At 44.0% G+C, this 27,147-nt stretch overlaps 3 protein-coding genes and 2 long non-coding RNA genes across 11 annotated transcripts; 2 read left to right on the plus strand and 3 right to left on the minus strand.

Moving 5' to 3' along the window:
- Window positions 1-1,867: 1,867 nt before the first annotated feature.
- ngfb (nerve growth factor b (beta polypeptide)) lies at window positions 1,868-11,478 on the plus strand. Its single transcript, XM_088390020.1, has 3 exons — window positions 1,868-1,976; window positions 9,272-9,404; window positions 10,112-11,478. The coding sequence occupies exon 3, from the start codon at window positions 10,123-10,125 to the stop codon at window positions 10,720-10,722; it is 600 nt and encodes a 199-aa protein (XP_088246146.1). The 5' UTR covers window positions 1,868-1,976; window positions 9,272-9,404; window positions 10,112-10,122; the 3' UTR covers window positions 10,723-11,478.
- On the minus strand, window positions 4,350-6,334 carry LOC148391359 (uncharacterized). Of its 4 annotated transcripts, XR_015861354.1 has the most exons (5): window positions 6,232-6,334; window positions 6,008-6,150; window positions 5,442-5,610; window positions 4,714-4,801; window positions 4,350-4,416 (listed from the first exon to the last, which is right to left on the minus strand). It is a non-coding gene; the product is annotated as an uncharacterized LOC148391359 (long non-coding RNA). The 4 variants fall into 4 exon arrangements; XR_015861352.1 differs by lacking the exon at window positions 4,350-4,416 and having other exon boundaries at window positions 4,652-4,801; XR_015861353.1 differs by lacking the exon at window positions 4,350-4,416 and having other exon boundaries at window positions 4,652-4,801; window positions 6,224-6,318.
- Window positions 9,672-11,161, minus strand: LOC148391360 (uncharacterized). Its single transcript, XR_015861356.1, has 3 exons — window positions 10,519-11,161; window positions 10,091-10,421; window positions 9,672-9,924 (listed from the first exon to the last, which is right to left on the minus strand). It is a non-coding gene; the product is annotated as an uncharacterized LOC148391360 (long non-coding RNA).
- Window positions 11,479-12,170: 692 nt separating the features above from the next.
- tspan2a (tetraspanin 2a) lies at window positions 12,171-18,981 on the plus strand. Its single transcript, XM_088390019.1, has 8 exons — window positions 12,171-12,401; window positions 14,886-14,988; window positions 16,016-16,113; window positions 16,337-16,411; window positions 16,489-16,581; window positions 16,649-16,720; window positions 17,526-17,609; window positions 17,687-18,981. Exons 1-8 carry the CDS (start codon window positions 12,333-12,335, stop codon window positions 17,750-17,752), a joined length of 660 nt encoding a protein of 219 aa, XP_088246145.1. The 5' UTR covers window positions 12,171-12,332; the 3' UTR covers window positions 17,753-18,981.
- slc25a55a (solute carrier family 25 member 55a) lies at window positions 18,980-26,686 on the minus strand. Of its 4 annotated transcripts, XM_088390016.1 has the most exons (11): window positions 26,497-26,686; window positions 25,642-25,736; window positions 25,006-25,089; window positions 24,760-24,885; window positions 23,335-23,390; window positions 20,937-21,027; window positions 20,726-20,844; window positions 20,432-20,633; window positions 20,208-20,362; window positions 20,055-20,130; window positions 18,980-19,770 (listed from the first exon to the last, which is right to left on the minus strand). In XM_088390016.1, exons 3-11 carry the CDS (start codon window positions 25,023-25,025, stop codon window positions 19,611-19,613), a joined length of 1,005 nt encoding a protein of 334 aa, XP_088246142.1. In that variant the 5' UTR covers window positions 25,026-25,089; window positions 25,642-25,736; window positions 26,497-26,686; the 3' UTR covers window positions 18,980-19,610. The 4 variants fall into 4 exon arrangements, with proteins under 4 accessions (XP_088246142.1, XP_088246143.1, XP_088246141.1 ...); XM_088390017.1 differs by lacking the exon at window positions 25,642-25,736; XM_088390015.1 differs by lacking the exon at window positions 26,497-26,686 and having other exon boundaries at window positions 25,642-26,009.
- Window positions 26,687-27,147: the final 461 nt, after the last annotated feature.

The raw sequence follows: 27,147 nt of genomic DNA on the forward strand, positions 1-27,147 counted from the left end.
ACTCACATTATGATGACAGAGAGTTGTGTACTTTATTTAAGAAGGTTCATAGTACTAGTAGTGAACCTTGATCATAAACCTAAGGAAGCAAATATTGCTTCCACTTCTCTTCTCTTCTCTTGATGTATAAGCGGAGATCTATTGATTTATTTGGAGTCTTTCTCCACCGAGACAGTATAAACACTCATAGATGTCTTCATCAAGTGAAATGGTAGTGAAATGAAGGGAGGAGCGATGAAAAGGAATATGGAACAGAAGAAGGGAAACGGAAGGAAGGATAGGAAGCAGAAGTGGGAAAAGAGATGGACAGAGGACAAGCAAAGAAAGCAGAGGACCCAAATGAATGCTTGATTTCAAAGGGAGGAAAGAAAATAAAAGCACTGAGACTGAGGAGTGATACAGGGAAGGAAAACTGAAGAAAAAAACAATTAAAAATGTTCTAAATCTTCTGATACCAGGCTTTCAAAAGTAATAATTGTCTGATGTCTTTTGTGAAAGCGGACTGATTTATCTTTTGTGATGAATCAAAATAAGATATTTGCACGGCAAAAAAATGTTTGAATACACTTTGATGCAAATAACATTGTATCCGATTATTCGATGAATCAATGGAACAATCGGTTGTGAAAATACTCGATCGTGAGTCACTCATATTGCATAGACCCAATAGGAAGACTGCGGTGTGCCGTGAGATTTACTGCATTTCCACTTGTAAATCTTGTGCCTTGGCTCATTAAAGTTTCCGGCTTAGAGAAAGGAGTCTTACAAAGCTCACGCCCTCTAGCGTCGCAAGCAGCTAATTCAAAGCAGCGGCAGGGGCGACGGCGATGGCGGCGGCGCTAATCCCGCTGCGTAACGCGGTAAGCAGATTTGGCATCCATATGCTTCCATTTGGCTCCAGATGTGCGAGGCCGCTGACATCAGTGCGAACACAAGCGGCGCATTTATTTCTCCGCTGCCGACGTCTCGCTGTTGAGAAATAAATCACAGACTCCACGCTGACCTTGGAGTGACCTTGGGGAAAGGACACTGATCGAACACATGCGGTATTCCGCACGGCGTGAAACCAAATCCCATAAACGCTCTTAATCATTAAGGAAATGTTCAAAGGAGCATTTTCTATTTTTTTCCAATGGTAAATGTTTGAAAGTCGAAATATTTGCTGTAAGTTCACCAGCGCTGCCTCCAATTATACATCCAATCTGTAAAGTTGGAATGCAAAACTTGGTCTGCAGGTTGAGTGACACACACAAGGTGAGACATCTGCTCACCATCATCTCCAGTGAGGAATTCTTTTGGGAGTTACTGTACTTTTCCTCGTTTTACATGCAACTTCGTAAAAAGTGCACACGGTTGAGTCGGAGGGTTGGAAAAAGGAAAAATAAGAAGAACCATCCGAGCTTTGAAAATTTCAGCATGATTGAGAGGTTATTTTGAAACAAGTCATCCAACGTCCAAGATGACTTCAATCAACAGATTACCACAATGGTTCTATTTGTTTTTTTGTTGTTGCTGATTTTGCACAACAGTGGGCCTCCTCGGCATTTATTTACTCTCACTGGCGTGTGAAATGCACCCAATGCTCCTCTTGGACCTTTATAGAGCAATTAAGGAGCGCAAATGTTTACGAGGCACTTTAATAATGCGGCCCGGACGGAAATAATTCACGTCTCCCGTGGTTTTCAAAGTATTGTCTTGAAAGTATTTCCCAGTACTGCAGTCTTGAGTCGCCCCAGCCAGGTAGGGCCGGGCCATCAAAAACTTTTTTTCTAAAAAAAAGGCAGGCACTAGGACCTCACAACACTCCCAATAGAGAGTCTTGCTGTTCTATCAGAACAAGTTTCCAACAAGTGCAGTTATCCGGGAGCAACGTTTGGGACAAATGACAAAGAATGCGCTCGTCTCCTCCCGGGCATCCTGCGGACGCAAACTGGAATATTTTTCAATAATCCTCTGGAGGAGCAACTTTTGCAGAGGTAGACTATCTTTTTTCAATTTCAACTATTACACAAAATTGCAATGCAACAAAAGTCACTTTTTACAGGAGGCTTTTTAGAGAAGAGCGCTTTGCCAACTCGTTACTTTTCCTGCCTTCGTGTTTGCTGAGGGTATTTGAATGATTACTGTACTACTGAGATATTTTGTGAGGGCTCAGCTTCAGAGGGGAACCTCCATCCCCTGCGAGAGAGAGAGAGAGAGAGAGAGAGACTGTTGAAGCGGAGCCGCCCGCGGGGGTCATCAGGTTACACCGTGGCCACTAGTGGAGCTGCACTCCACTTCTGTGGAGGTGCACACAAAAAAAAAAAATCCTGCAAAGTTCTTGGGTTTGTGTGGTATGTTGGCGTGGAAACAAGGAGGTAGCTGCAGGGCAATTTCCTCAAATTATGCATCAGAGCACAGCAAATGAATGATTGCATTCTTGTCATAATAGCAGGTGATTATATACTGGAGAAGACTTGCTACTATTTGGAATGACGATTTGATTTGCTCTCGGGGTTTTCCTCAAAATTCATTCCTCGGGTTTATTTTGGTCCTCATGACAACCTGTATATTGTGTTTCATAGTTTGCATGCATACATCATCTTCCTAAGGGCGCAGTAAAGCATGGAGTCCTTCCTGCAGATGGTAGCCAGGTTCAGGAAGACTATTTTTCAAGTTTGGTCAGAAAGCAAAAGTCGGTTTAGAACACCGAGGTCTGGGCGGAACATAAGGATTTTGGTCAGTAGAACGATTTTTCCACAAGAAAACATACCAGAATAGCAAATTCTTTGGTTTTTGTCTATCAACACAGTGTGATGCAAGAGTTGAAGTGTGTCAAGAAAACGTTCAGCTTGGCGGTGACACCGTGTTGCCCTCAATTTGTTCCTCTGCAGCGGAAACTATAAAGCGGCTGTGAAACTTTAGTCAGTTGAGGGTTCAAGTGGCTCCTAAGTGGCTTTGGCAGATTTCTTCTCTTGCCTGCACAGCTGTGGAGGAAGGGGATGCTTCAAGATGCTTGTGCACTGATCTACTTGTCAAATAATGTGTCAAGTGGTTTTTAATGAGGAGCTCTAAGCTATATCGAAAACACTGAGTGATGCGATGGATTTTGTTCAGCAAGCCAATATTGAGATGAAAGCATGAGCCCTGGAATAGCTTTGTGATGTTTACGGTTATTGTTCCCCTCCCAAAGACAGCTGGGATAAGATGCAAGCTCTCCCCTGGACAAGGCAAAGAGCAATTGGCGGCCCACGACCACACTCAGAAAGGCCCCTTGATTCATTTTCAAAATTTCAAATGGTTTGTTTTTTGGGGTGGAGTGGGAAGAATTCTAAACATCCAAAAACCAGATTTAAGTGACTTTTTTTTTTATTGAGTCTTTGAGGCATTTGCTGTACTGTATTTATGTTGTTGTTTTTGGGGGGTACTGTTGCTTGGGAACGTGACAGCTTCACTTCTCCTGGAACAAATTAGCCTTGCGATCCAGGGTTCTTCGGTATTTCCAGAAAATTCGGCTTGAAATATGACACAACAAAACCGTAATGGACAACTGATTGTTTGCAATGATCACGGATCCCTGATGAGCAACGGATAATGTGAATTCTTGCCCAGACAAACAAACCATCAGTCATGTTCTTGATCCTCCCCACATTGTGGAACATGCCTACAGGTAAACTCACCGCTTGGGAGGATGCTTCTGATTTCCCCCCTTTAAACTTTGGGAAAGAAAAAAAAAGGCAAAGTGACAGGGGCCTTTACTCATCGGACATGTGTGAGCTCACTGTTTACACAAAGGGATTCTTGCTAATGCTTTTAAGACCAATGCTGGCTGGAGGCACTTTGAGTTGAAAGATGTTTGTGGAGAAAAGTTTAACCGCAGCTGGTCCTACTGATGTTTTGGGGATTGGCACTCTGAGGGCCTTGGTGTCATTTCAGGGCATTGTTTTTTTTTTTTTTTTTACACTGAGACCACAAACTCAGCTGCAGAGGGCGAATGTGTACCTGTATAAATAGTACCAGCGTTTTAACACTCCTGGATTGTTGGAATGATTTGATTGTTTTAATCTGCTGTTCGGGACCAAATTGGAAGATTGTATGGCACTTTAGAACCCACCATGCAGATGATAAAATGACATGTTGAATTCTATTCTCAACAATACACTCCAATTACTGGCAAAATGTGAATTCTGGATGATAATGACATTGTTTTGCTTCCCTGGCCTTGGAAATGAACAATTACAGGAGTCAGGCCCTCCTCCGCTGGCATCCAAGCTGATTGAGCCAACCTCGGTGTGTCTTAACGACGACGGCAAGCATTGAAGCTTTCCACGCAGGCATGTCCCGTCATCACTCGTAGCCTGTGGCGTTCTCTGCTCGACGGCGTGAGAGGAACGCACACCACTGCAACTTGTAAACTTCTCGCTCCTCTCCGGGAATCTTTTGGACAGGATTTCACCACCCCCTCACATACCGTTGTACATTTTTTTGGCTCTTAATGAATCCAAATCAAATACAAGTGAAGAGAGAGCGCAACTACATTAAGGAGGAGCTGCAGAGATATGCAGAGAGACCACACACAAAAACACACTCAAACCTATGACTCACTCCTCAAAGCCATGTTGACGTCTGGCTTATCATTTAGGATTTGAAGATAAGAACCAATCAACTGAGATGAAGAACAGCTTCACTTGATTTATTTTGTCAGATGTATTTGACAATAGTTAGAGCACTCACGTGGGCGTAGCTGTAGATTTTTTTTGTGGGGTGGCCATGCACGCTTCCGTCATTCCGTCCAAACGCAGAGTCTCGTGAAGTAAAATGCCTGCATATGGAAAATGTTCATACTCATAATCAAGCAGGAACAAAGTAAACAAACATTTTGCTGTACTTAATAATGCCGTTTGTATTTGCAGTGGCTTTTTTTTTTTTTTTTTGCATTTCCTAGTCAACTTCTATCTGATGAATTGATTTGTGAGCTAATAGGCAATCAAATGAGAGGATGGGTCATTAGGGTCAATTATTAGTTTCCTCGTAGTCCCTCAAGAAAAAGGGATTTTGACAAACAACAACCCCCAGACCTCCACCGAGGCAAGCCGCCACATCTTTTGAAATGCCAAAGTACATGTACCTTGACGAAGGTACTAAAATAAAACGCACGGCTCTCTTTTTACAAGAATACCCTCGCACGCACAATTGCTTACAGCGCGTCAAAAGAACTAAAACGCAACTTGCAAGTGCAAACTCTTCACCCTGGCAATCGTCACAAATCCAACTGGGAGACATGAAAGAAAAAAACGTTCGACACTTGTTCTCCCGCAGACTGCCTGCTTCTTAAACACATTATGTAATTTATTGTGTTTGCAGCACGCCGGCACGCAGCGCGGCCTGCACGCTACGGACCTTCATGCTGCAACCACGGACGGCCCAGGGTGAACACAATGACGTAAAAATTAATTCCTTACGACAGGGGTGAAATTACAACTCCTGGAACCTAGCGTTAATATTTTTTCTGGCAACGGAAGTCGTCGTGCCTTCCAGTGACTGAAGCATCCGCTGCAATCAGGGAAGCTTCGGATGGGATTGCTTTGAATTCCTAAGCATGCTGGTGTGCAGTTCAGCTCAGGTGACAACCTAGAAAACATTGGGAAAAATATTGAGTCCTTTTTAATTGTGGAATGTCGTGTTGCGTTGAGTGACCAAGTCAAACTGTGCCTCATGTGTTTGTCATTGACACTCATTATATACTTCATGTCAACCCGTATTAAAAAAAGCTGTTGCGGCCTTATGGAACATTCCTTAGAGAGCTGGTTTTACTTATCCCTGACAGCATGCATTTTCATAGATTTCCATACACATGCGTGCGCACACATGTGTGCGTGTTGAACAGGAAGTGCCGAGTCTTCTTACGAGAACTTTGCAGATTGTAAATCACACGAGTCACAATCGCAGTTGTGCAGAGAGTGTATTGTGTTAGACAGCGGAGAAAAAACAAAAAAAACAATGTCTGCCATGCTCATCCAGATGTTACCTTCAGATCTTCTGCACATCACAGCTGTCACTGAATCTGGATGGAAAGTTAGGATCCCTTTTAAAGTTTTGCAAAGGGCAAGATGTGTCAGGGATCGGAGTGGAACGTGGAGCAGGACGACCAAGTGCAGCTTGGACCAGGGTCTGTTGAGGGAAAAGGGAAATGGAATAAGGCATCAAGGGAAACAGACGAGAACTGGCAAACCGATAACATGACCGACCGACCGACAGGGATGGCAAACAGAAACAGACTCGAAACAGACAGGAACCACAAGGACGTCAAACGTGACGACGTCGGCCATCCGACAGGGAGTGAGGGGCAGGCAGGACTTATAGACACGACAGGTAACGGGAGGCAGGTGGGAATAATCACACTGATCATGGGCACACAGGAGGGGAGGGGCGAGCACACAGACGCGAACAAAACTATGACACGATCGGGGACGAGTCGTGACAAGATGGACATTGGTTGATTGATTGATTGCATTAAGTGATACTTGACAATGCAAATGTATTCAGCAAACTCACGGTCCAATAATATATACAACATTCAAAGCAAAATAATTAAAACATTTCATATTTATTATATATATTATTTATATTATTATTGTATTTTTTTTTATTATATTTCCATTTATTCAGCAGACTCATGCTCCAGTAATAGATATAAAATACAGAGCAAAATATTTCAAAGAAAATAAATACATCAAATTAAAAAGTACCGATAATGTAAAATAATCATTTAAAGAGGCAACCTCAGCAGTATTTACACAATATCCCATAAAAAAATGAATCTTGACATTCACCAAAGACGTGGAATATTCAAACCAAGATGTTAACGTGTACATTTAACATGCAGCGCTGTCTGTAGGCCAAGTCTACAAATCATCATCAGACAGTTTATCAGTCTGACATGACATGTCCCAGGTACTTCATTGTACAGGCAAAAAAAAACATTTGCCCTGGCAAAACTTTGTCCCCTTTTGCTCTGCACATGATGACATCACTTATTTTGCCTTGAACACACATTACCTCCTAGATTTTGTTTTTTCATGATTTCTAATTAAGAAAACAACACCAAAGCTTACATCACTTGCACACTGCTGTGCAGCTGTGATAATAATTATGTTCCAAAACAAATTTTCCCAAACACGTACGAACCTCAGCTTCGACCAAAGCTGCAATTTGTGGTTCCGTTCAAGCAGCTTTGCTTGGGTTTTCTTCTGATTTTTGCATTCTGAATGTGCATGCGTTGATGGAGTTGGCAGATGTATTTTTTTTATATTAGTCTGTCTAAATCTACTGAAAAGCAAAACTGACAAACGTAGAGACCCTTGTCAAAAAGAAGAAAAATCCCCTGGGGAACAAAGGACAAACCATTTGCTATTGCAACAAAGTGAGATTTAGAAAATCTTCTTTTGTTGTTGTCTCTTCTCCATCTCCGTCACCGCAGACAATCTGACGTTAATTAAAGGATTCACATCCATTATGGAAGATTGGAGTGGTTCAAGTAATTGAATGCTCCTGGATACTGGCAATTTGACTGGGTCTTTTTCACCCGATGTTTATAGCCCTCATAATGCTTGCTGCATGACGATCGATGGCACCCTCTCTGTATAATGTGAAAATAATTGCACGTACTGAATACAGAAGGATGTAAAGTGATAGCAGTGCTGTTTAACCTAAATTAATACATTACAGGTAACTAAAGGGAGGAAATGGAATGATTCAGGAATGACGGATGGTACATATTTTTTTTTTATTATCCAAATTGTGAATTTTCAATACAATACAATCTAAATAGCAAAATCCATCACATTTCTTTTTTTTTTGGGGGGGGGGGGTGACTGAAGTTGTCAGTCACGGCCTTCAAGCTCAACACTGGTGCACGGCCCAGTCTCGTGAATTCTTGTAATCCACCGAGTTGAGGAGCAACTGCTGACTGGACGTTTTTGCGTCTTTTTACTAAACCACTAAGACGTTTTCTCATCAGACGTCTGTTTTCGATGAACGACCTTCCGCCATCACAAAGGAGGCCAACATAAGTAAAGGACACAAGATTTACACTAAAATTCCTCACAAACTATAATTCACTGGGAAATTAACTTGAAGAGCACACAATAAAGGTTTCCTTAGCTGTCACTTGCGAGGCACATTTGGGTTGAATAAAAGTGTCTTTTGCAGCATAGTGGGTAAAAAAAAAGAAAAAGTGCACACTTAACACATCACAGCATTACATAGCTTATAAAATACTAGCTAGCATGAATTAAAAGTTCATCGTGGCATCATTAGACACAAACTTCATTCACCATTTAACTTACTGTACAAATAATGACGTACATGAACTTGATTGAGGGATTGTTACCACGTCCATCTGCTTCACATCAAAAAGTTCTGTGTTTGAACCTCGGCTCAGTGTCAGACAATGTACAATTTCATTGAAGATTCTAAATTGTGCCCTGGGATTGGCTGAAAACTAATCTGGGATGTACCTTTCGCTTGCCCAAAATTAAGATGGGATATGCTCCCTTCTGTAAGCCTAAATTTGGCTGATGGCCACTGAGTGTATGAAATTGCATATCTAGCTAATAATTGCCGTGATGATGCCGATTGACCCGTTGACCAGATTGGAACCCTCATGACTGTGCAAAGCGTCACAATAAAGCACAGGACACTTTATGTGCCACGGTGCATAGTTCATTGTCAGGTAGATTTGCGGTCCGTTTACTCGGGGTAGCACAACGGCTTACATTCCCCCTTCGGCTTGTCTAGCTGCGCACTCGCCGAAGCGAGACGCCAGAAGATGGTGACAAACGACTGTTGTGGTCTGTCGGCGGGCGTCGTGTGACAGGCCACTGAAAACATTCCGCCTGGTCCCCCGACAAGATGACACAACTAAAAAGGAAGATGTCTTCTTTATTGTGATGGATCATCAGGCGGCGGCGTTTTGTGCCGCGCCAAATCCATCATGTCGCTATGGCGGGCGTGCATGTAAACAGGCACGCGTGGCAGACTGCTTTTCACCTTTTTAATATTCATATACTATAATACTTCAAAATATATATACATAATATATAAGTTGAGGACATGGAGCAAATATTAGACTAGGTTGTAGCTTCTGGTAGTGTTTGGGCCAGCAGAGAAGCTAACCTGTTTTTGAGGCTCGGGCATGTTTTGCTCCGTGAAATTCCACCGACGATGATAGCAATGTGTTTATAGTATGTTTATGAGGGCACTAAAAAAAAGTTCTGCCTTATGTTCTCAGCGGGCAGGCCAACGAGGCGAGGTGGGCTGGACGGGGGCCACATGGCAGGAGCCCCAAGTGCAGCACGCAGCTTCATTCGCATCCTCTAGGTGCCACGGTGAGGCGCTTCCGTTCCCAAGCGGACTCTGAAAAGGTAAGCGTGATGCATGCCCACAAGCCCAAAAAATGACAGCACAGCTCTGCTTACCTTGTAGGCATTGGCATACTTGCAGAGGTGTGTAGTTTCAAGTGACCCCCTCCCTTTCCTGGAGGAAAACGTGGCATAATAAGCCTTCCCGACAGAGCAGCCCTCCGACGGCGCCGTTGCGGGTGTCTGCACGGCTGCTTGCTCCCATACCGCCTGTCAGTCCCAACAGAAAAGATTACAATCATCAGAAATGACATTTTCACGAGGGTCAACATGGTCATTTAACGCAACATTTGAATGTGAATGAAATTTATGCAGTGTTTTGGTTTAGCGGCGCTATGAAGCATACCTCAGTCACATTCAATTACCGGAGTGTCACAAAATGGTTGGAAAAAGAAAGCATCCTTTCAATATGGATCTGTGGCGACTTCACCATTTCTGCCAGTTTCTTTTATGGGAACTGGACTTGTAGGATTGTTCTGTTTGGCCCAGTCGGTCGCGGTGGTTTGGATTGTTTGTCTTTGGTCTAAAAATGAGGATATTTCACTGAGAGCTACTCAGACTTGCACAAACTCTTGTGAGGAGAGCCGGAGGCCACTGTCGTGCTGGAGCGTGAAGACATTTGATGACGGGACGCAAAGTTTAGGAAAATAACTGCTTTCCAGTATATACGTACAGATGATCCAAAATACCTTACTGCCCCTCCCCTGCAGGTGGTGTGCCCATGAGGTCGTCTATGCTGGTCCTGTTGCTTTTCTTCAGTGCCCAGGCCGTGGCCTCCTTCGGGGAGAAGTCAGGCACCTCCAACACACAACGGCGGGACTCAAACGCCGTCAGTGGCGCCGGCCCTCGAGCGGACAGCAAACTCTTCAACAGGCGGCGCAGGCTCTCCCCCAGGGTGCTGTTCAGCGCCGGGCCGCCCGACGGTGATCCCACCGGGTCCCGTGGCGAGCGCAGGAGCCGGCGGCGAGCGGGCCAGCCCCAGCACCGAGGCGTGTACTCAGTATGTGAGAGCATCAGCGTCTGGGTGGGCAACAAAACAAAGGCCACCGACATTTCTGGCAATGAGGTGACGGTGCTGCCGGACGTCAACATCAACAACGTTAACAAGAAGCAGTACTTCTTCGAGACCACGTGTCACAGCTCCCACGAAGGCAACTCGGGCTGCTTGGGCATCGACGCCCGACACTGGAACTCCCGCTGCACCAACTCGCACACGTTTGTGCGGGCCTTGACGTCTTTTAAGAACCTGGTGGCGTGGAGGCTCATACGCATCAACGTGGCCTGCGTATGCGTGCTCAGCCGCAAGTCGTGGCGACAGTGACCAGGCCAAAAGAAAGGACTTCTGCACAGAGTAAATTATTAGTATTTTGCCACATTTCAGAGACTGCATGAAACGCGTAGTATAACGGCAGGCCTGGGTCAGAAACGGATTCAAAATTTTGCAAAATTTAGGATGGCTCATTCAAACAGACACTTGTAAAAATCTTCAGATCACTAACCGGGTTGTTCAATTTTAGGCTTGGTGAGTGGAGAGGTACTCCAAAGATCTATTTGTGTAATAAGAGTCGCTCGTACACAATATGTGCCCTCTGGGATCCGTACTGTAGAATATTTCAGAAAAATAGAAACACACTGCTGGGTGATAAATTGACTTCTCTGTTCAAAAGGAAGGAAAAGAATTGCCCAAGGAAATCTACATACTGAGAGATTGCGATTATGCAAAAATTCCAAATGCCTTTCGATCTACCGGCTGTGTGTATAAATGGTTCCGAATAATTTAATGACGCAGAGTGTGAAACAAAACGCAGCCAAAGAGAAGAGACTATCCTCGGAACAGCAGGTTTAAACTTGTCATACAGGCAGCCAAGCAGACAGCACAGCCCTCGACACAATAACACAAGCATACTGCAAGTGTCTTGTTTTTTGGTTACTTGACCCAGGTCTGATATGAGGAAAACATGTTAAATATAGTCTTTATTATTTATTAAACATGTATATTATATATACATTGTGTGTAGGTATTCAATTGCACTGGCACCAAAGTTGCTTTGGAGCAAAAGGACGACATATGGCTTCAATTTACTGCAATTTTGACATTTTTCCATTCTTCTGGAGCATCAGAATAAGTTTTCCCATAAATTACAGCTCTGGCTGTGGTAGGTAGGAAATGATTAAACATATTTTTAATATTATTATAGGAGTGATTTCCAACTTGTCCAGTGTCAATTAGGTTTTTTATTAGTTTTGAGCGTGTCAAATTTTCTATTGCAGCTAAAACAATATCCATGAGAGATAGTAAAACCAAAAAAATGCTGCTTTTTGTTAGGCGTCTCTAGTCATAACAATAATTCTTTTTTGTTTGCTACTGATTTTGTATAGTCAATTCCTTTGCAACACTGACCTCTCGAGTGGAAATGGAGTAATAACGCTTCTTTGCACAAGCCAGTGTTACCTACCTCTCCAGTTCTGGCCGTGCTGATATTGCGTCACAAAGCCCATCGTAAAATAAACAACTAATTAGTTATCAATCATCTTGTATTTGACAATGAAGCGTTCCGTCGATATGCACCAGCTGTTTTATACATTCTAAGGACTTAGGTTATGACTTCGTGCTGGTGTAGAGTAGAATAAAGCACAATATACTATATAGACGGTTTTTCTCATCTAACAACATGATAGTGTTTTATTGTGGGTACACACACAGAGATGCGCAGGGAAGATGGGCGGGGCCAGGCTGCGTCTCGCTTACGCGCATGTTTTTGGATGTTGCGCGTGCACGCACGCTCGCTCGCTTGCTCCCTTGTCCGCCGTGGTCGCGACGACGTGAACGTGCATGATCAGAACGAAGCGCGCATATCTGCGAGTACTATTTTGTTATCTATTGGCGTCAAAAGAGGCTCGTCACGACTCGGCTCCAATCAGGTGGCAATCATGAGCAAAGTGCACGGGGGGATGAAATGCGTGAAATATCTGCTGTTCGTGTTCAACTTCATCTTTTGGGTGAGTCCATTTCCACCACCGTGGGCGGGAGCGGGCATTGATTGAAATGACATCATTCTTTTTATTTTCTTTTTTTTTTTTTTGATTGTTCAAAGTTGCCCCCTGGGAATGAATTGCATGCTTCGATCTGTGTGTTTGAATGGGAGATGGTCCTGGTAAGGCGTTATTGTGTCATTTCCAAAAGAGCTAGCGGTGCACCATGTTGTTTACAGTCGACACAATGCATAATGTTGATGCTGCATAGAAGCAGCTCAGCCCACCTCCAAGCCAAAACAATCATATGTTTACTATATATTATCTTTGGACAATGAATGCAACTTATGTGGTCACTCTCTCCTTAAACATCACGTTGTGCTATTATAAATAAGTTCTTTGTGAAAACTAGGGGAGGAAATACCCATAATAATAATAATAATAATTCATGCTGGGGGGTCTTATTTTTTCCTTTTCGTACCGTAAACAAATATTGCATTAATTTTCCAAAAGTTTGAACAACCTATATCATGCAATTGAATCTAAAACTTTTGCTGGTTTTTTTGTTTTGTTTTTTTAAATGACATTCCCGCAGGAGACACCGTTAATCTGCTTTTCGGCTCGTTTGTTTTGGTCTGCCTCGCTTCTTGAGGTAGGATCAGATGAGAGGACTTAGGTCATTGAAGCAACCTAGTTGTCACGGTCAGGTGGAGCATGGAGCAGGACGACCAAGTGCAGCTTGGAACAGGGTTTATTGGTGAACTCAAAAAAGGCAAAGTGACACGACGTAACCACAATAACATGAATGACCGACCGGGACGTGTAACCGGACGACATCAGGACATGACGACAGCAAGACCGGACGACAACAGGAACCAAAAAAGACCTCATGACACGAACACACAACATACTTTGGCCGGGTCATACCAAAGACTATAAAAATGGGACCCATTGCCTCCCTGCTTGGCACTCAGCATTAAGGGTTGGAATTGGGGGGTTAGATCACCAAATGATTCCCGAGCGCGGCACCGCTGCTGCTCACTGCTCCCCTCTCCCCCAGGGGATGGATTAAAATCACATGGGGATGGGTTAAATGCAGAGGACAAATTTCACCACACCCAGATGTGTGTGTGACGATGATCATTGGGACTTTAACTTGGGACTTTAAGAAGCTCTTGGTTTGACTGCTAAGAGTTCCACTGTATAAACACATCCAATTTCTTCCACTCAATTTCTTCCACTCAATACCTCCAACACCGAACAACCGCAAGCAATGATCCGACGGGGAGTGAGGGCCAGGCAGACAGGATTTATATACACGACAGGTAACGAGATGAGGCAGGTGGGAATAATCACACTGATCATGGGCACACAGGAGGGGAGGGGAGGGGCGAGCACACAGTCAGAAACCAAGACAACAGACACATAGTGGAGCAGTTGGGGACGAGACGTGACACTAGTACCACAATACTACATTTTCACCACCCTGAGCCATTTTCCTCAAAAGTCCTCCAAAGACTGATTTTATAAATGAAAAACCAACAACATATGAGTCTGACGAAGCACCAAAAGAAGATTGCGAGTTATGACGGTCACTATAGCCAAAGGCTGAGCTACTCTGTTGTATTTATTTGCAAAGCAGCGAGTGACAAGAGAGCAATAACATGACCATACTGTTTTCAAAAATGCACCAGTTGAGAATTATTGCTCTGCATTTTTATGAAGTACAATCGTGTAAAGTTCTTATCGTGTTCTACTTGCTATCATAATGAATACCAAAAGTGAGCAATATTATCATTGTGAAGGCTCTTGTATTGGCTCTCAATTACGTCAGTGATGGAGTGGAGAGCGTTATAGTCCGATTGAGGCACTCCCAATCACCCAAGGCTGCTCTGACCAATGACCACTTGTGTGTCATAAAAGGAGACAGCGGCTCTTTGTTGCAACGAGCCCGTGGGACCGACAGCTCTTGTGGCGGCGCCGGCCAAAAGAGGCGGATCGTGTGTCTGTGTGTGTGTGTCTGTGTGTGTGTGTTTGGGGGGGCAACAGGGTCGTTTACATCACCCCCTAGAAAATACCTGCATGGCTCCAGTGCACCATAGGGAATTGAATTCATTCCGCAACGATGAAGAGTTGTGTTTACGGCCATCATACAGCAGGTGTACCTTGAATTTTTGCTCGCAAGTCGAAACAAAAAAGAACAATAGCTCCTGTACACAATGTGGACAATCTTCACGGTTCTTGCACTGATTTAGGAATTGAGAATTCGGATGTAATCATCCCCACGAGCTTCAAGAGTGCTGTGACTATCAATTTGACCCCTGCTACAAGTACCTAGCAATTTGAAGAGCACTTTTTGAGAATCGTTGCTGGTAGAAAAGTGAAGAGGAATCGCCAACACTGAGCAGCGCTTCTTGTGCCATCTTGAATCAGATAAAGTTCAAAACCCATAGTCCTCTTAACCTGGCATCATTTCATCACTGCCGTACTTGTGACATTCTGCCCCCTCAGTTATCCGGCTTGTTGGTTCTGGCCGTGGGACTTTGGCTCCGGTTTGATCCAGAAACGGTGGAGCTGCTGACAGGCAACGATGCCCCTGACACTTTTTTCATCGGTATGTACTATTGCTTGAAATGGTTTCATATGGTCCACAGAGTAATACATCGTGCTACAAAAAAATGATAACACAGTACCAAGCTCAAAAGGAATAGTAAACCAAGAATCAAATTGTCATCTTGAATAGATGCCACAATATGGCAGCAAATCACAGAGCGCATCCTAAAACATCAACACCACCACATTCATATGAATGGATAGATAAGCAATATGGCTTCAGATTGTGCCTTATAATGCACGGTACGGCATTGGCTTTCTGATTTGGTTCCCCACAAATGGCTGCTAAATGCCTCCGAGATGTCACACAATAAATACATCACCTTCAATGTAGAGCATTATGAAATAAAAAGCCTTTCTGTAGCTAAGGTGTGGGTGGGTGGGTGGTTGCAGATGCTGAGAATGAGGCCTATTCTTTCTCTTTGTGTGTGTGAGTGTGTGTGTGTGTGTGTGTGTGTGTCACATGACATGCCCCACCCGCCCAGGGCCCCTCCTGGAAGCACTTTAGGAGGGGCAAATATCAGGAGAAAGTGACAGATGGAAGGATAGCACATTTAGCACTGTTAATGATAATTTTCATTTTTGTAGAAAATAACACTCAAATTCCAACTAAAATGTTCTGTATGGAAAGCATACACCTGCCTGCCTAGTCTCCGGTTTTGATTGGTGATTACTGTAACATTTAGCAAGCATCCCCTGCTTCTTTGGTTCTCCTCAGTCCACTCTTTTGTTTCGGAAAAACAACAGCTTGCTGCTCTCCCGCGTGGCTTCATTAAATTTGCGACACCCATAGCGTGTACTGCCCTGAGGGAGTTACTGGGAAGGTGACAACATCGCAGCAGAAAGCCTCATGATGCTAAGCTAAAATAACACGGTATCTAACAGTAGGGCCTGTGCAGAGCATTCCGAGTATCGATCGATCCTAATGTGAGTATCGGTCTCGCATCGATTTCAAACATCTAGTATTGATTCTTTACTTTCTCACGGGTTCAATCACGCCACTTGTGTGTTCTTGTGTTATCCTGCAGCTGTCTATATTCTTCTGGGTGCGGGCAGTTTAATGATGCTCGTCGGCTTCTTTGGTTGTTTTGGAGCCGTTCGGGAGTCTCAGTGTCTTCTCGCCTCGGTAAGTTTAATCGCAAGGCCCGGGCCCCCCGAGCGCTATGCAAAGAATAACTGAATTCATTATTTAAACTTTGCCTCACAGGGGGTTAAACTTTTAGTTTTAAATTGTTAAGTGCACATTAGTTGTATTTAACTTTTAATATTTTTTTTTCACAGTGACAGAATTAAAGGGAACACAACTATAAATGCAATAGTTTTTTGTTGTTTAATTGTCTCTTTTGCAGTTCTTTGCCTGCCTGTTGATCATTTTCGCTGCAGAGATTGCAGCGGGCGTGTTTGGATTCATCAACAAAGAGCAGGTACAAAAAATAGCAAAAGCTGTTGGGAATACGTAAATAAAATGAAAAAAAATATTAACAAGCATAAATTTCACCAGATTGTGGAGGAAGTGCAAAAATTCTACAGCAGCTCCATCGGTGACGCATCCAATTCTAATGCAACTGGCGTCGCACACATTTACCACAAAACTGTGAGTCATTATCATTTCCAAGTTTTATCAATTTAAATTGATAGAAAAAAAACATTTTGATTTGCAGCTCAACTGCTGTGGGGGTTCGACACCAGCTTCTACATCTGACCTGTGTGCTGACGCCCCAGAGGAGACCAAGGTAAGGTAGAGTGACTATGATTGTGTCCACAAGAGGGCGCCATTGGGTTGAAACGTGTGAGGAGTTTTTTTTTTTTTTTTAAAAGTCAAGTCAAAGTCAAAGTCTCGTTTATTGTCAATTCCTCCGCATGTCAAGACACACAAAGAGATCGTTTCTCACTATCCCAGGGTGACAAGACAGAGTTCACAACACACATACAAGTAAACAACACAGGAAAAATAAAACAAGAAGATGAACAATAAGAGTGATAGCACGCTAGCCGCTCCCGATGCACAGCAGAGTCCGGAAAGATGACAGTCAACCAGGCCACTGTGAACACGAGCACACAGCAGGCACGGACTGTCCGGTTCGTGGATCCTATCAGGCGAACGCAACCCATCTTGTCGTCCCGCGAACGAACGTACGCCAGGAGAATGGAAGGCACTGCTGGGCGAGCTGGGTTGGCCTTAAGCCTGGCCCGACGTCTCCGCGATGGCCCCTCTTCCGCTGCCAACGCGTCCCAACAATGCTCCATGACGAAGCAGTCCGAGCGCCCTTAATCTCTCCGCACCAAAGTCCAGAACGCCATAAAACCCACTTCCGCCGATGTTGAGCAGAACATGCCCGCCGCACTAGTAGCACGACGTATCACACGAGACCAACACACACAAAACTGCCGGACAAACACTCAGTAAACACTCACAAAACACCGAACGGGACAGAGAGTGGCCGCTGTGTGTGCACGCGCCGCCATCTTGAACCATCTAACGCATCTGATACCAGGTGCTACCAGATGTACATAATGAAGTGTCCAATGTCATTCCAGGACTGTCTAAGCGCCATCACAGATTTCTTCAACGACAAGCTGCACGTCATCGGCTACATCGGGATCGGCATTGGAGGAGTCATGGTGTGTGTGCCATGACTGCGTCATTGAATGCACCATTGGACATTTTGATAAGCATTGATGTATGTGTGTGATTTCAGATTTTAGGGATGATCTTCAGCATGGTGCTGTGTTGTGCCATCCGGAACGGCAGGGAGGTCATATAGTAGTCGAGCCATAGGATGGATCCCTCCTCTCCTCTCTCCTCTCCTCTCCTCCCCTCTCCTCTCCCCTCCTCTCCATACCTCTGCATATAACACATGCTGTCTGCCTGCGGCACGCTTCTGTGACGTTTCTGCTGTAAATATGAATGCATCGTTGCATGCTCTGTTTTGGAGGACTAGCTAGCTGCCTTTTTGTAAAGCTGACCTCTTGTCGAATGTACTACATACTATACGTGCCTCCTGGACAAGCCTTGTGCAGCTAACGTTTTCCTTTATTACATGTGATCTAAATGTAAGGCGAGTGGTTCGCATGTTTTCAAGTACTGGATTTGAATGTCAAGTTTGCCTCTTCTCCCATGCTTGCGTGACTATTACTGCTCGGCCATCTCCTAACTTACAAAATCATGCATGTGAACTTGTACTAGTGAAAAGTTTTAGCTCCTACAGAACGTGAAAATGACCAAAATCTTTTCATGCAAGTGTCTTTAACGAGGGTAACTTGGAAAACATGTTGGAACGCGGCCCTGAGGACCAGAGCTTGACACCTGTGACCTTTGACCATGATATTTCCCTCATAAAGTGGCCTGTTATTAGGTACACTTGAAAATGGCGGTGTACCTAATGGAGTGTCCGTGTGATTCCCTCGTTAAGTGCACCTGCGTGAAAAGTTTTAGCTCCTGCAGCACGTGCAAGAAGCTAAAAGTTTTCACGCAGGTGCGCTTAGCGAGGGTCACTTGGAAAACATATTGGAACGCGGCCCCTCGAGGACTGGAGGTCAACACCCCTGGTTTAAGTGAAAAGCCTCGCTTATGTTACATGGAATATAAATGGTTTTATGGAGCAACTCACAAGCAAATAGTTATAATGGTTATATGGGGCAGCACACGAGCAACTGTGTTGCACATTTTTCTATGATAAAACATTTTAGGTCTCACTGGGATCTGAACCCAGGGTACAGAACCGGGGTGAGAGTCCAGAGCACTAACGACTACACTATGTGCCCTGCAACTTCTATGCTACTTCTCCTCAGTCAGCTGGGATTGGCTCCAGCGCGATCATTAAAACGGATTTAAATGTGTTTATTTTAATACAACTAATCACCAACAAATCTTTGTACTTTTAAAGCACAGTGGATATTTTAACCTTTTTAAAAGTTTATTAAGTACTACAATTGTGAATGTAATGCATCGTACTTGTGTGCTATCGTTGGAATAAATGAAACAAAGAGAGTAGATTGCATTGTTTAACGTGTCGAGTGTGTAGTCAGTCATACACAGTACAAAAAAGTTGCTTGTACAGAGTAATTTTTTTTTCACTCCCAGGCATAGCTGCAGGATGATATTTCATGTAAATTCATAAGTAAATGAACCGACTGCAATTTCATGTAAATGCATATTCAAATGAACAGACTATGTGAACAAAATAAATATTAACGGACACACACAATGTGCATGGAGATTCACAGTCAAGCGGTGGTGACAAACTCGTTAAAAATTCATGTCAAGGAAGATCGGAAAGACCTTGAGTCACAGCAACAGTGACTGTAACATACTGAAAAACATTGAAAATAAAATAGGAGCTCCTCACGCCATCACAGAGGTAGAAAAAAAAAAGGAGCTAATGGACCCAAAATAACAACATGAGTAACATGGCCAATCTGGCGCTTCGTAAGGACGACGATGGTCAGTCAAAGTGCGAACGCGGGACAAGGCCGAGTGTGATTTAAGCCACGAAACGTGTTTCAAGTGCTACACAACTCTTCTTCCTCCCTCCGAGCATGGATGTAAACCAAACATAGCTGCCAGTTCTGGCCATCCTTCTTGGCTTCGAGTGGTCCCCCTGAGCGCGTGGCGGCAACCTCTCACGGTGAAAGGACACCGAGAGGGGAGCTGTCCAGGATGTACTCACCCACGCCCGCAAAGTACATGACCTGGGCAATGCCAAACAGCGGGGCAATGACCAGGGCCCGGCAGCCGGCGCCTTTCAGGAAGGCGGACGCTCCCTCCTTGTGCAGGATTTTACTGTGGGCACAAAGCAGGAGCAAGTTATTTCAACAATCATGAATTACACCCACCATTGCTATTGAGTAAATCAGAAAACTTTGTACATGTACACTTGGGTTGCCATATTCAAGTTCTACACTTGAAGTGCACCAGCAGAGATTAGGTTAGTCTGGGCTTCCCCGCTGAAGCCACACCACCCACAAGATAGACCTATTTTTAACTTGTCTACGGTCGAGTTACTCTCAATCAGCATGAAAATCAAGATGTGCCAGTTTTGATGCCTGAGTGCAAAGAAGTCTCACCTGACACAGTCGACGACTCCACTGTAAGCCTCCTCGGCCGAGCCTTTATTTAGTGACTGCAGTCTGGTCTTTACCACTGGAAAGCAACAAAAGACAATTGGAGACAATCGATTTTAGTATTTGAAAATGATGCCCGTGACCCAGAGGCCTCACCGTCACAGGGGTTGACGGCCACCGCAGCAATGGAGCCTGCCAGACATCCCGAGAAAAAAGCCCAGTAAAAGGGCGACGCCTGTTCAGCGCTGGGCTGGCCCAGTCTGTTCAGGTTGGCGAACAACGGGAAATACACCACCGAGAAGGGGACATCCCTGAAGAGCAGCGACACAACATTTGATTAGACTTGAAGTATGTTGGGGGAGGAAGGTGGGGGATCTTACCTCATGAGCGTGGCCCCAAGGCCTTTGTAGAGCCCTTGGATGCCCTGCGTGCGGAAAAGCTCCCTGGCGATCTGCGTGGCCGAGACGGCTCGCGGCGTCCCCATGGCGCTCACAGTTCCCGAGTTGTAAGAGCGGCTAAGCAGCGTGTTGGTGGCCACCAGCTTGGAGGGAGACAATATGACTGGCTTCTGTTGCTGGGCAACTACGGCGACAAAATTAGCAAAACAAAACACCGCATCAATCACATCCAACTGATTCCAAACGACTTCAATGTTTATGCTACAGATTGCTTACCGAGTCGGCCCGCGTCCTGCAGCTGTATCTTGAGCATTTCCATGGGCGTGGTGACAATGACTTGACACATGCCCGCGCCGCAGCCAGCCAGCATCTCTTTGAACACAGTCAGTCCCTGACTGCAAACACAAGCAACCAGCAGTCAGACTCAATCAGCTCCAATGGAGTGAGAGAGCGAGAGAGCATTGCTCAAACAACAGACACAGCGTACCCATTTTTGGCAAAGTGCTGGCGGAAGAAGTCATTGGCGGCCAACTTAATGGCCTTCTCGGGCGTCACCAGAGTCAAATTGACGGCGGCACCTAAGGGACAAATAAGGTGACAGTTAGACATCCAATAGACACTTTGGACTTTGCACATGCACAACACAATCATTCCCCACCATTATCATTATGACACTAGAATTGGAACACGTCCTATATGAGGCTAATAAAACATAAAGCAGCGTCAAGTCATAAAGGCAGTAGAGGAATTGACAGAGAAATGAGGGAAGAGCCAAACAAAACAGCTTCATTCCACATCAAGTCAAACACCATTCCCTGGTGACACCTCTTTCATTTTCCTCATTTTCATTCTAATAGTGCATTATGTAGTTAAAAGAAAGAAAGAATAGCTCATGAGAGTTTGGGTACCACAGCCACTTTTGGGATCTGGGAATGGCACACATTTTGGGGCCACTTTTGGTTGAAGGTAGGTACGGACAGACCTTAAATTGCTATAGCTAGCCCCGGTCTGAGAATCTGTCCTCCAAATATGGTCAAACTTTTTGCGTGCGAGTCGCAGATGCCAAAAGTGGACATGGTACCCAAAGGTAGGAGGCTCAAACTTGAGTCTACACATCGTAAGGCACTAATATAATAAAAATCAGGAAATTTGAACCAAGTGTCACCTGGGACTGGTGTGAATGGAATGATCCAACAAACACATGATGCAGAGAGGTAGATGCAGAAAATAAGAGACACGGATGGAGGAGCAAAGTTTGACAAGAGAAGAGAACATGTTAGTGGGGGGGAAAAAAAAACAAAAACGTTTGACAGGACAAGAAAACATGTTAGTGGAAAAGAAACAACAAGAAAAAAAACAAGACAGACAATGGCGTGTGCACCGACTTTGGCCAAACTTGAAAATAGACCCTTGTGAGTTCCACAAGTCATTTTCAAGCTCAAACAAAGCTGGTGAAAGCACACCATGAGTCTGGAAAGTGAAGGAGCGGCACAGACGCGACTGACAACAAGTTGTTGACACAAGAGGACACGTGAACATGGCAAAAATTAACATATGTGCCTGTAGTTTGGAATAGAGCAATATAGTAAAAACCATAAATGTTTGCCTCCAGCGCGGCTGCGCCTTATCGGCTAGCCTTCAATATCCCAGGGGGACCCATGTCTGTAATATGAAAAACACAGATGCAAACAAACAGCATTCCTCACATCGGCAGGCAGAGACCCACAACATAAGGGGCCTCGACTTTTCCCTCATAAAACACCAAGTCCAATTTGGATTTGATGACATTTAACAATCATATCAAAGTCTTGGCAGTATTGCGAGCGATTAACATGGGGATGGATGGTTATGGCCTCGTCACAAGGTAAGTGTAGCGACCGGTGTACGTAAAATATACTGCTACAGCCTCAGTTAGGCCTGAGCGATATGATTGAAAAGTATATCATGATACAACTACTTCATATTGGTTGATAGATATTGAATTACTTTTGTTGACTATTAAATAATGACAGTAAAAAAGACTGAATTTAGGTCATCTATTTTTCTTTTATTTTACCATAATACAACACAAATATAAAAAAGTCATATAAACTGGCCAGTATAAAGATTAATTAATATTTAATAATAATAATAATAAAAGTTAGGACTGAGCGATATGACTGAAAAATGTAGTACTTCATATCAGTCAATATTGATGATTAGTACTGTTTTATTTTACCTGATAAAAACAATTTAATAATAATAACTGTGTACCAGTACATTGTCAAGTTGCTCCTCGATTACGTGCTAATCACGTACATACTGATGTCAAATTATCGCCCAGCCCTACCCTAACAACATTTAAGCTTGCTTTAATTTATACAGTGGAATTTACTCTGGCAAAATCAGATTAATCCAGTGGAACCTCCAAAGTCAAACAACTCATTTTATACTAAATACCAATTGAACATCATCTAATTCATGATCTAAAGTTTACAAAAATGAAAGAAAAATCACTCCTTGTTTAGCAAACTGAGTCTATTTTAAATTTCATAATGCATCCTATGGTGGCTGCAGCTATTAAATATTTATAAAATTGATTATCTAATACAAGCTGTAATGGCTATGATAACTTTGGGATGATGACATGCTTTGAAGTCAAATTCTGGCGTTTGCGGATTTACATGACCACTTGTAAGTAATAGAATAAAGCCTAAGCATTGCGTATGGAGCTGCATGCTGAGTCTCACGAATTTTTCAACTTTGAAGGTTCGACTGCAATGAAAATAATACCCTGCAGTCAATGCCACTAATATTACATAACACATCCCAATCTTACCCTGTCTTTACATTAAATCCTCTTCGAGCATTTCTATTGATCGTAATCATTATATTTGGAATCTCACCTCTGTACATGCCAAAGTAGCCCTCTGATCGTACTGTTTTCACAAGGCAGTCCATCCTAAAAAAAAAAATGGGAAGATCCATCAAATACTTTACACAGTAACCTTGCATAAATGGCAATCTAAAAGTGATAGAGAGGATGGGCAGTCCTAATCCAGCCTTATTTGCCTTAAATAGAACATGAGCACATGAAAGCGACCCCACCACGGTACACAAAATGTGGAATTTTAGGAATTGCTCCCATTCACATGGTCGATTGCGCCAGAGAGGGATTAGAAACGCTCCCTTTTGAAAAGAGAGCACAAAGTCAAGTCAAAGTCAAAGTCAAAGTCAGCTATATTGTCAATTTCTCCACATGCCAAAGACACACAAAGAAACCGAAATTTCGTTCCCCCCTATCCCACGGTGACAAGACATGGCTCACAACAGACAAACAGTAAACAAGTATAACAAAAGCGTGCTGAATAAATAATGAATAAATAACACAACAATAAATAAATAAATAATTAATTAAGAGGAGCGTAAAAACGCGTACAGCAGACATTCCCGAAAATAGCGCAACAGTGCCGCACGCTACGCAGAAGGGGGTAGCGAGTTCAGGGCCCTAACAGCCCGGAGAAAGAAGCTGTTGGCGAGTCTGGTGGTGCGGGAGCGCAGGCTCCTGTACCTCTTCCCAGAGGGCAGAAGGTCAAACAAGGAGTGAGCCGGGTGACTCACATCTCTGGCAATCGAGGTTGCCTTGCGGGCGAGATGGGAGGTGTAAATGTCCTTCAGGGAGGGAAGCGAAGCACCAATAATCTTACCAGCCGTATTCACTATGCGCTGCAGGGCCTTCAAGTTCTGTTCAGTGCAGTTACCACCCCAGACAGCGATGCAACTGGTGAGGACGCTCTCAATGGTGCCACGGTAGAATGTAGACAGGACTGCCTGAGGAGCACATGCACGCCTGAGCTTCCGCAGGAAATACAGGCGGCGCTGAGCTTTCTTTGCCAGTGACGAGGTGTTCGCGGACCAGGAGAGGTCCTCACTGATGTGCACCCCCAGGAACTTGGTGCAGCTCACCCTCTCCACCACAGCACCGTCGATGATCAGCGGCAGGTGTGTTGTGTGACCCTTCCGGAAGTCCACAATGATTTCCTTGGTCTTACTGACGTTCAGCAGGAGGTTGTTGTCCCTGCACCACGTGGTCAGAAGGTCAACTTCCGACCTGTACCGAGTCTCGTCGCCCTTCGTCATGAGACCCACCAGAGTCGTGTCGTCAGCAAACGTCACTATGCGGTTGTCGCTGTAGGTCGCAGTGCAGTCATGCGTCAGCAGGGTGAAGAGCAATGGACTGAGCACGCAGCCCTGGGGGGCCCCCGTGCTCAGCGTGATGCTGGCAACCCTGGGGGATGTGTGTGTGTGTGTGTGTGTTGTGCATGACTCACATGCTCTTGTAGGCCTGCTGCCCTTGTCTCTGGTTCTGTAACCTTGTCTTTGCCAAGTCGATGGGGAAGACGCAAGTGACGCCGACAATGCCAGCAATGCCACCGTTGATGAGTTTGGCTGGGAGGCTGCAAGAAAAAAAAAAAAAAAGTCCCATAAAAGAAGAAAAAAGTGGCGATTGCCTTAAACATGACATATTGTTCATTTTAAATACAACGAGAAATGAGGGGGGGGGGGAATAAACATACCTTATGTGCTGCTGAGACATGACTTTGAAGTAATGATGCAAACTTGTCAACTTGTTCAGTCAAAAAATTAATCAACGGAGCGTTCTAGAAAGATTAAAACAAGTTAGGAGTCACTCATATGATGCCTACGGTCATCTAACAACACTGTATAGCGGACGGAGGCTTATGTATGTATATAGAGGCTCAGTGACGTCACAGAGTTCACAACCTGTGGGCGTGCCCTCGTTGCATTCCGGGACACCAAAAAAGGTCATCATTACAGAAAGATTCAATGAAAAGATTCCTATTCTATTCTATTAATGTATCTATTGCTATTCTATTTGACAGCCTGGAGAAACTACCAAAATAAACGGATCAACGCTTTTCTCTTTCGTAGTTAGCTTTACGCCGATCAAATATATTTTGGATAACATTGACTTGGGTTTAAAACATCAAAACCCAACGTTGTTCACATAATTCAAAGTTATGATTGATTTCGTATATAACAGAAAATCTCGACGCGCAGTCATTCCGTTTTTGTCCAACGGGTAACAATCATGCCTTGCCACCACAATCGTAAGTGACGCTAAATACTCCCACAAAGGGCATATTTGGAACGTACACGTGACATGATGTTCAAAAACAAAATGAACTCACCTAAATTAGGCCGAGATGAATCGCTATAAATTCTTTGGTAACTGGAGGTCTGTCTGCGTTGCGGATCGCTCGAACAGAAGAAATTCTACAATAGCCTGGAAATTTCCATTGAGTCTCTTTAGGCTTGCATACGACTGAGGAAGTCCACCCACGGAACCAATCAATGCTTCTCTAGTTTGCCTACTCGACGTCGATTGGCTGCTTTGATACCGCTGCTATTGGACCACAAAACTGTCGTTCAAAATGTTCCGCCAATGAATTGAGTAATTTGACGGGGGAGGGCGTTTAAAAAATCAATTCAAGACATTCTCATAGAAAACTTGCAAAGATCTTAAAAGTTCTCGTTTTACCAATAATAACCGCCCTTCCTATCGTGACATGCTATTCATTGTAGGAATTCTTTTTTTTTTTTTTACAGTTTACAAAAGTAAAAGCCAGTGTAGGAATTTGTTTTATTGCATTCTTCTAAACGGGCTTATATATAATGTGAAATGTTTTACCATGCAGAATATTCTTTTGCTTTCTGGTAAAACAGACAATTGCTGCATTGTGCTTTTTCGTAAGCATGGAAAAAGGCCAGGCAGCAGGTTTTACTCTTACACCCTGAAGGCGCTCTCGTTTCCAGTGGTTACAAAATATTTGAGTGAATGCCAGAAGCATCAAAGTGTTCATTTGGTTTTCACCGCAACTGACTGAATGTGGCATACTCTACTGACACAGAAAAGACAGTATACTGCAATTCAAAGTGTGTATAAAAACTCAAATGATTGCCTCGCTTGAGAATAAGGTGTCTGCAGCCCATGGGTCCATTGTATGGTGGTACGATTGCTGTTGTTAAGTAAGCACAATACTGACCAAACTGCATGTTGTTTTTTCAAATGGATCAATGGTATGTGCCTCACAGATCAGGTTCAGCTGATTCCAAAAGTACTCAACCCCACATTGCTTCAGAAAACCTCATTTAAGGCCAACAAATTCATGCAGGCCCTCCAAGAGCTACAGCAGCTCAGGTACTGTCGTGCAAGATTGCTGTTAGGTAAGATTGCCTTGCATTTGTACAAACACGTTTTAACCCTTGCCTGCAATATCTTTCCCTTCTGTGTCATCGACTTTAAACCAAAAACATGAGCCCTTGTCAGAGGTGCACCGGGAATAGGAAGGATCATAAAGACAAAAGGTTGGACATCACATGATGACGGGAGCGATGTCGTCCATTCACATGACCATGCGTATTCTCCCACTCTTGACCAGCCGTGCTATTAATACACTCCAGCTGTCTTCCCAAAAGCTCCTGTGGGGATCAGAGGTGCTAACACAAGAGCATGTTACCAAATCAAACAACTTGGAAAAAAGTCAAGTCGGTCACTCCTTGCTACTGACATCGGAGAAGGAATGCATCATTTCGTGGTATACCACCAGAGCAGCCAGTAGTAGTTGAAGTCAACTGCGGATTGCAGACCGAACAGACCAGAATAGCATTTGGGCATGAGTTATTTTGAATACTAG

The sequence above is a fragment of the Syngnathus floridae genome, chromosome 11, assembly GCF_059516105.1.
Source record: "Syngnathus floridae isolate MCC-2025c chromosome 11, RoL_Sflo_1.0, whole genome shotgun sequence".
Lineage (NCBI taxonomy): Eukaryota > Metazoa > Chordata > Actinopteri > Syngnathiformes > Syngnathidae > Syngnathus > Syngnathus floridae.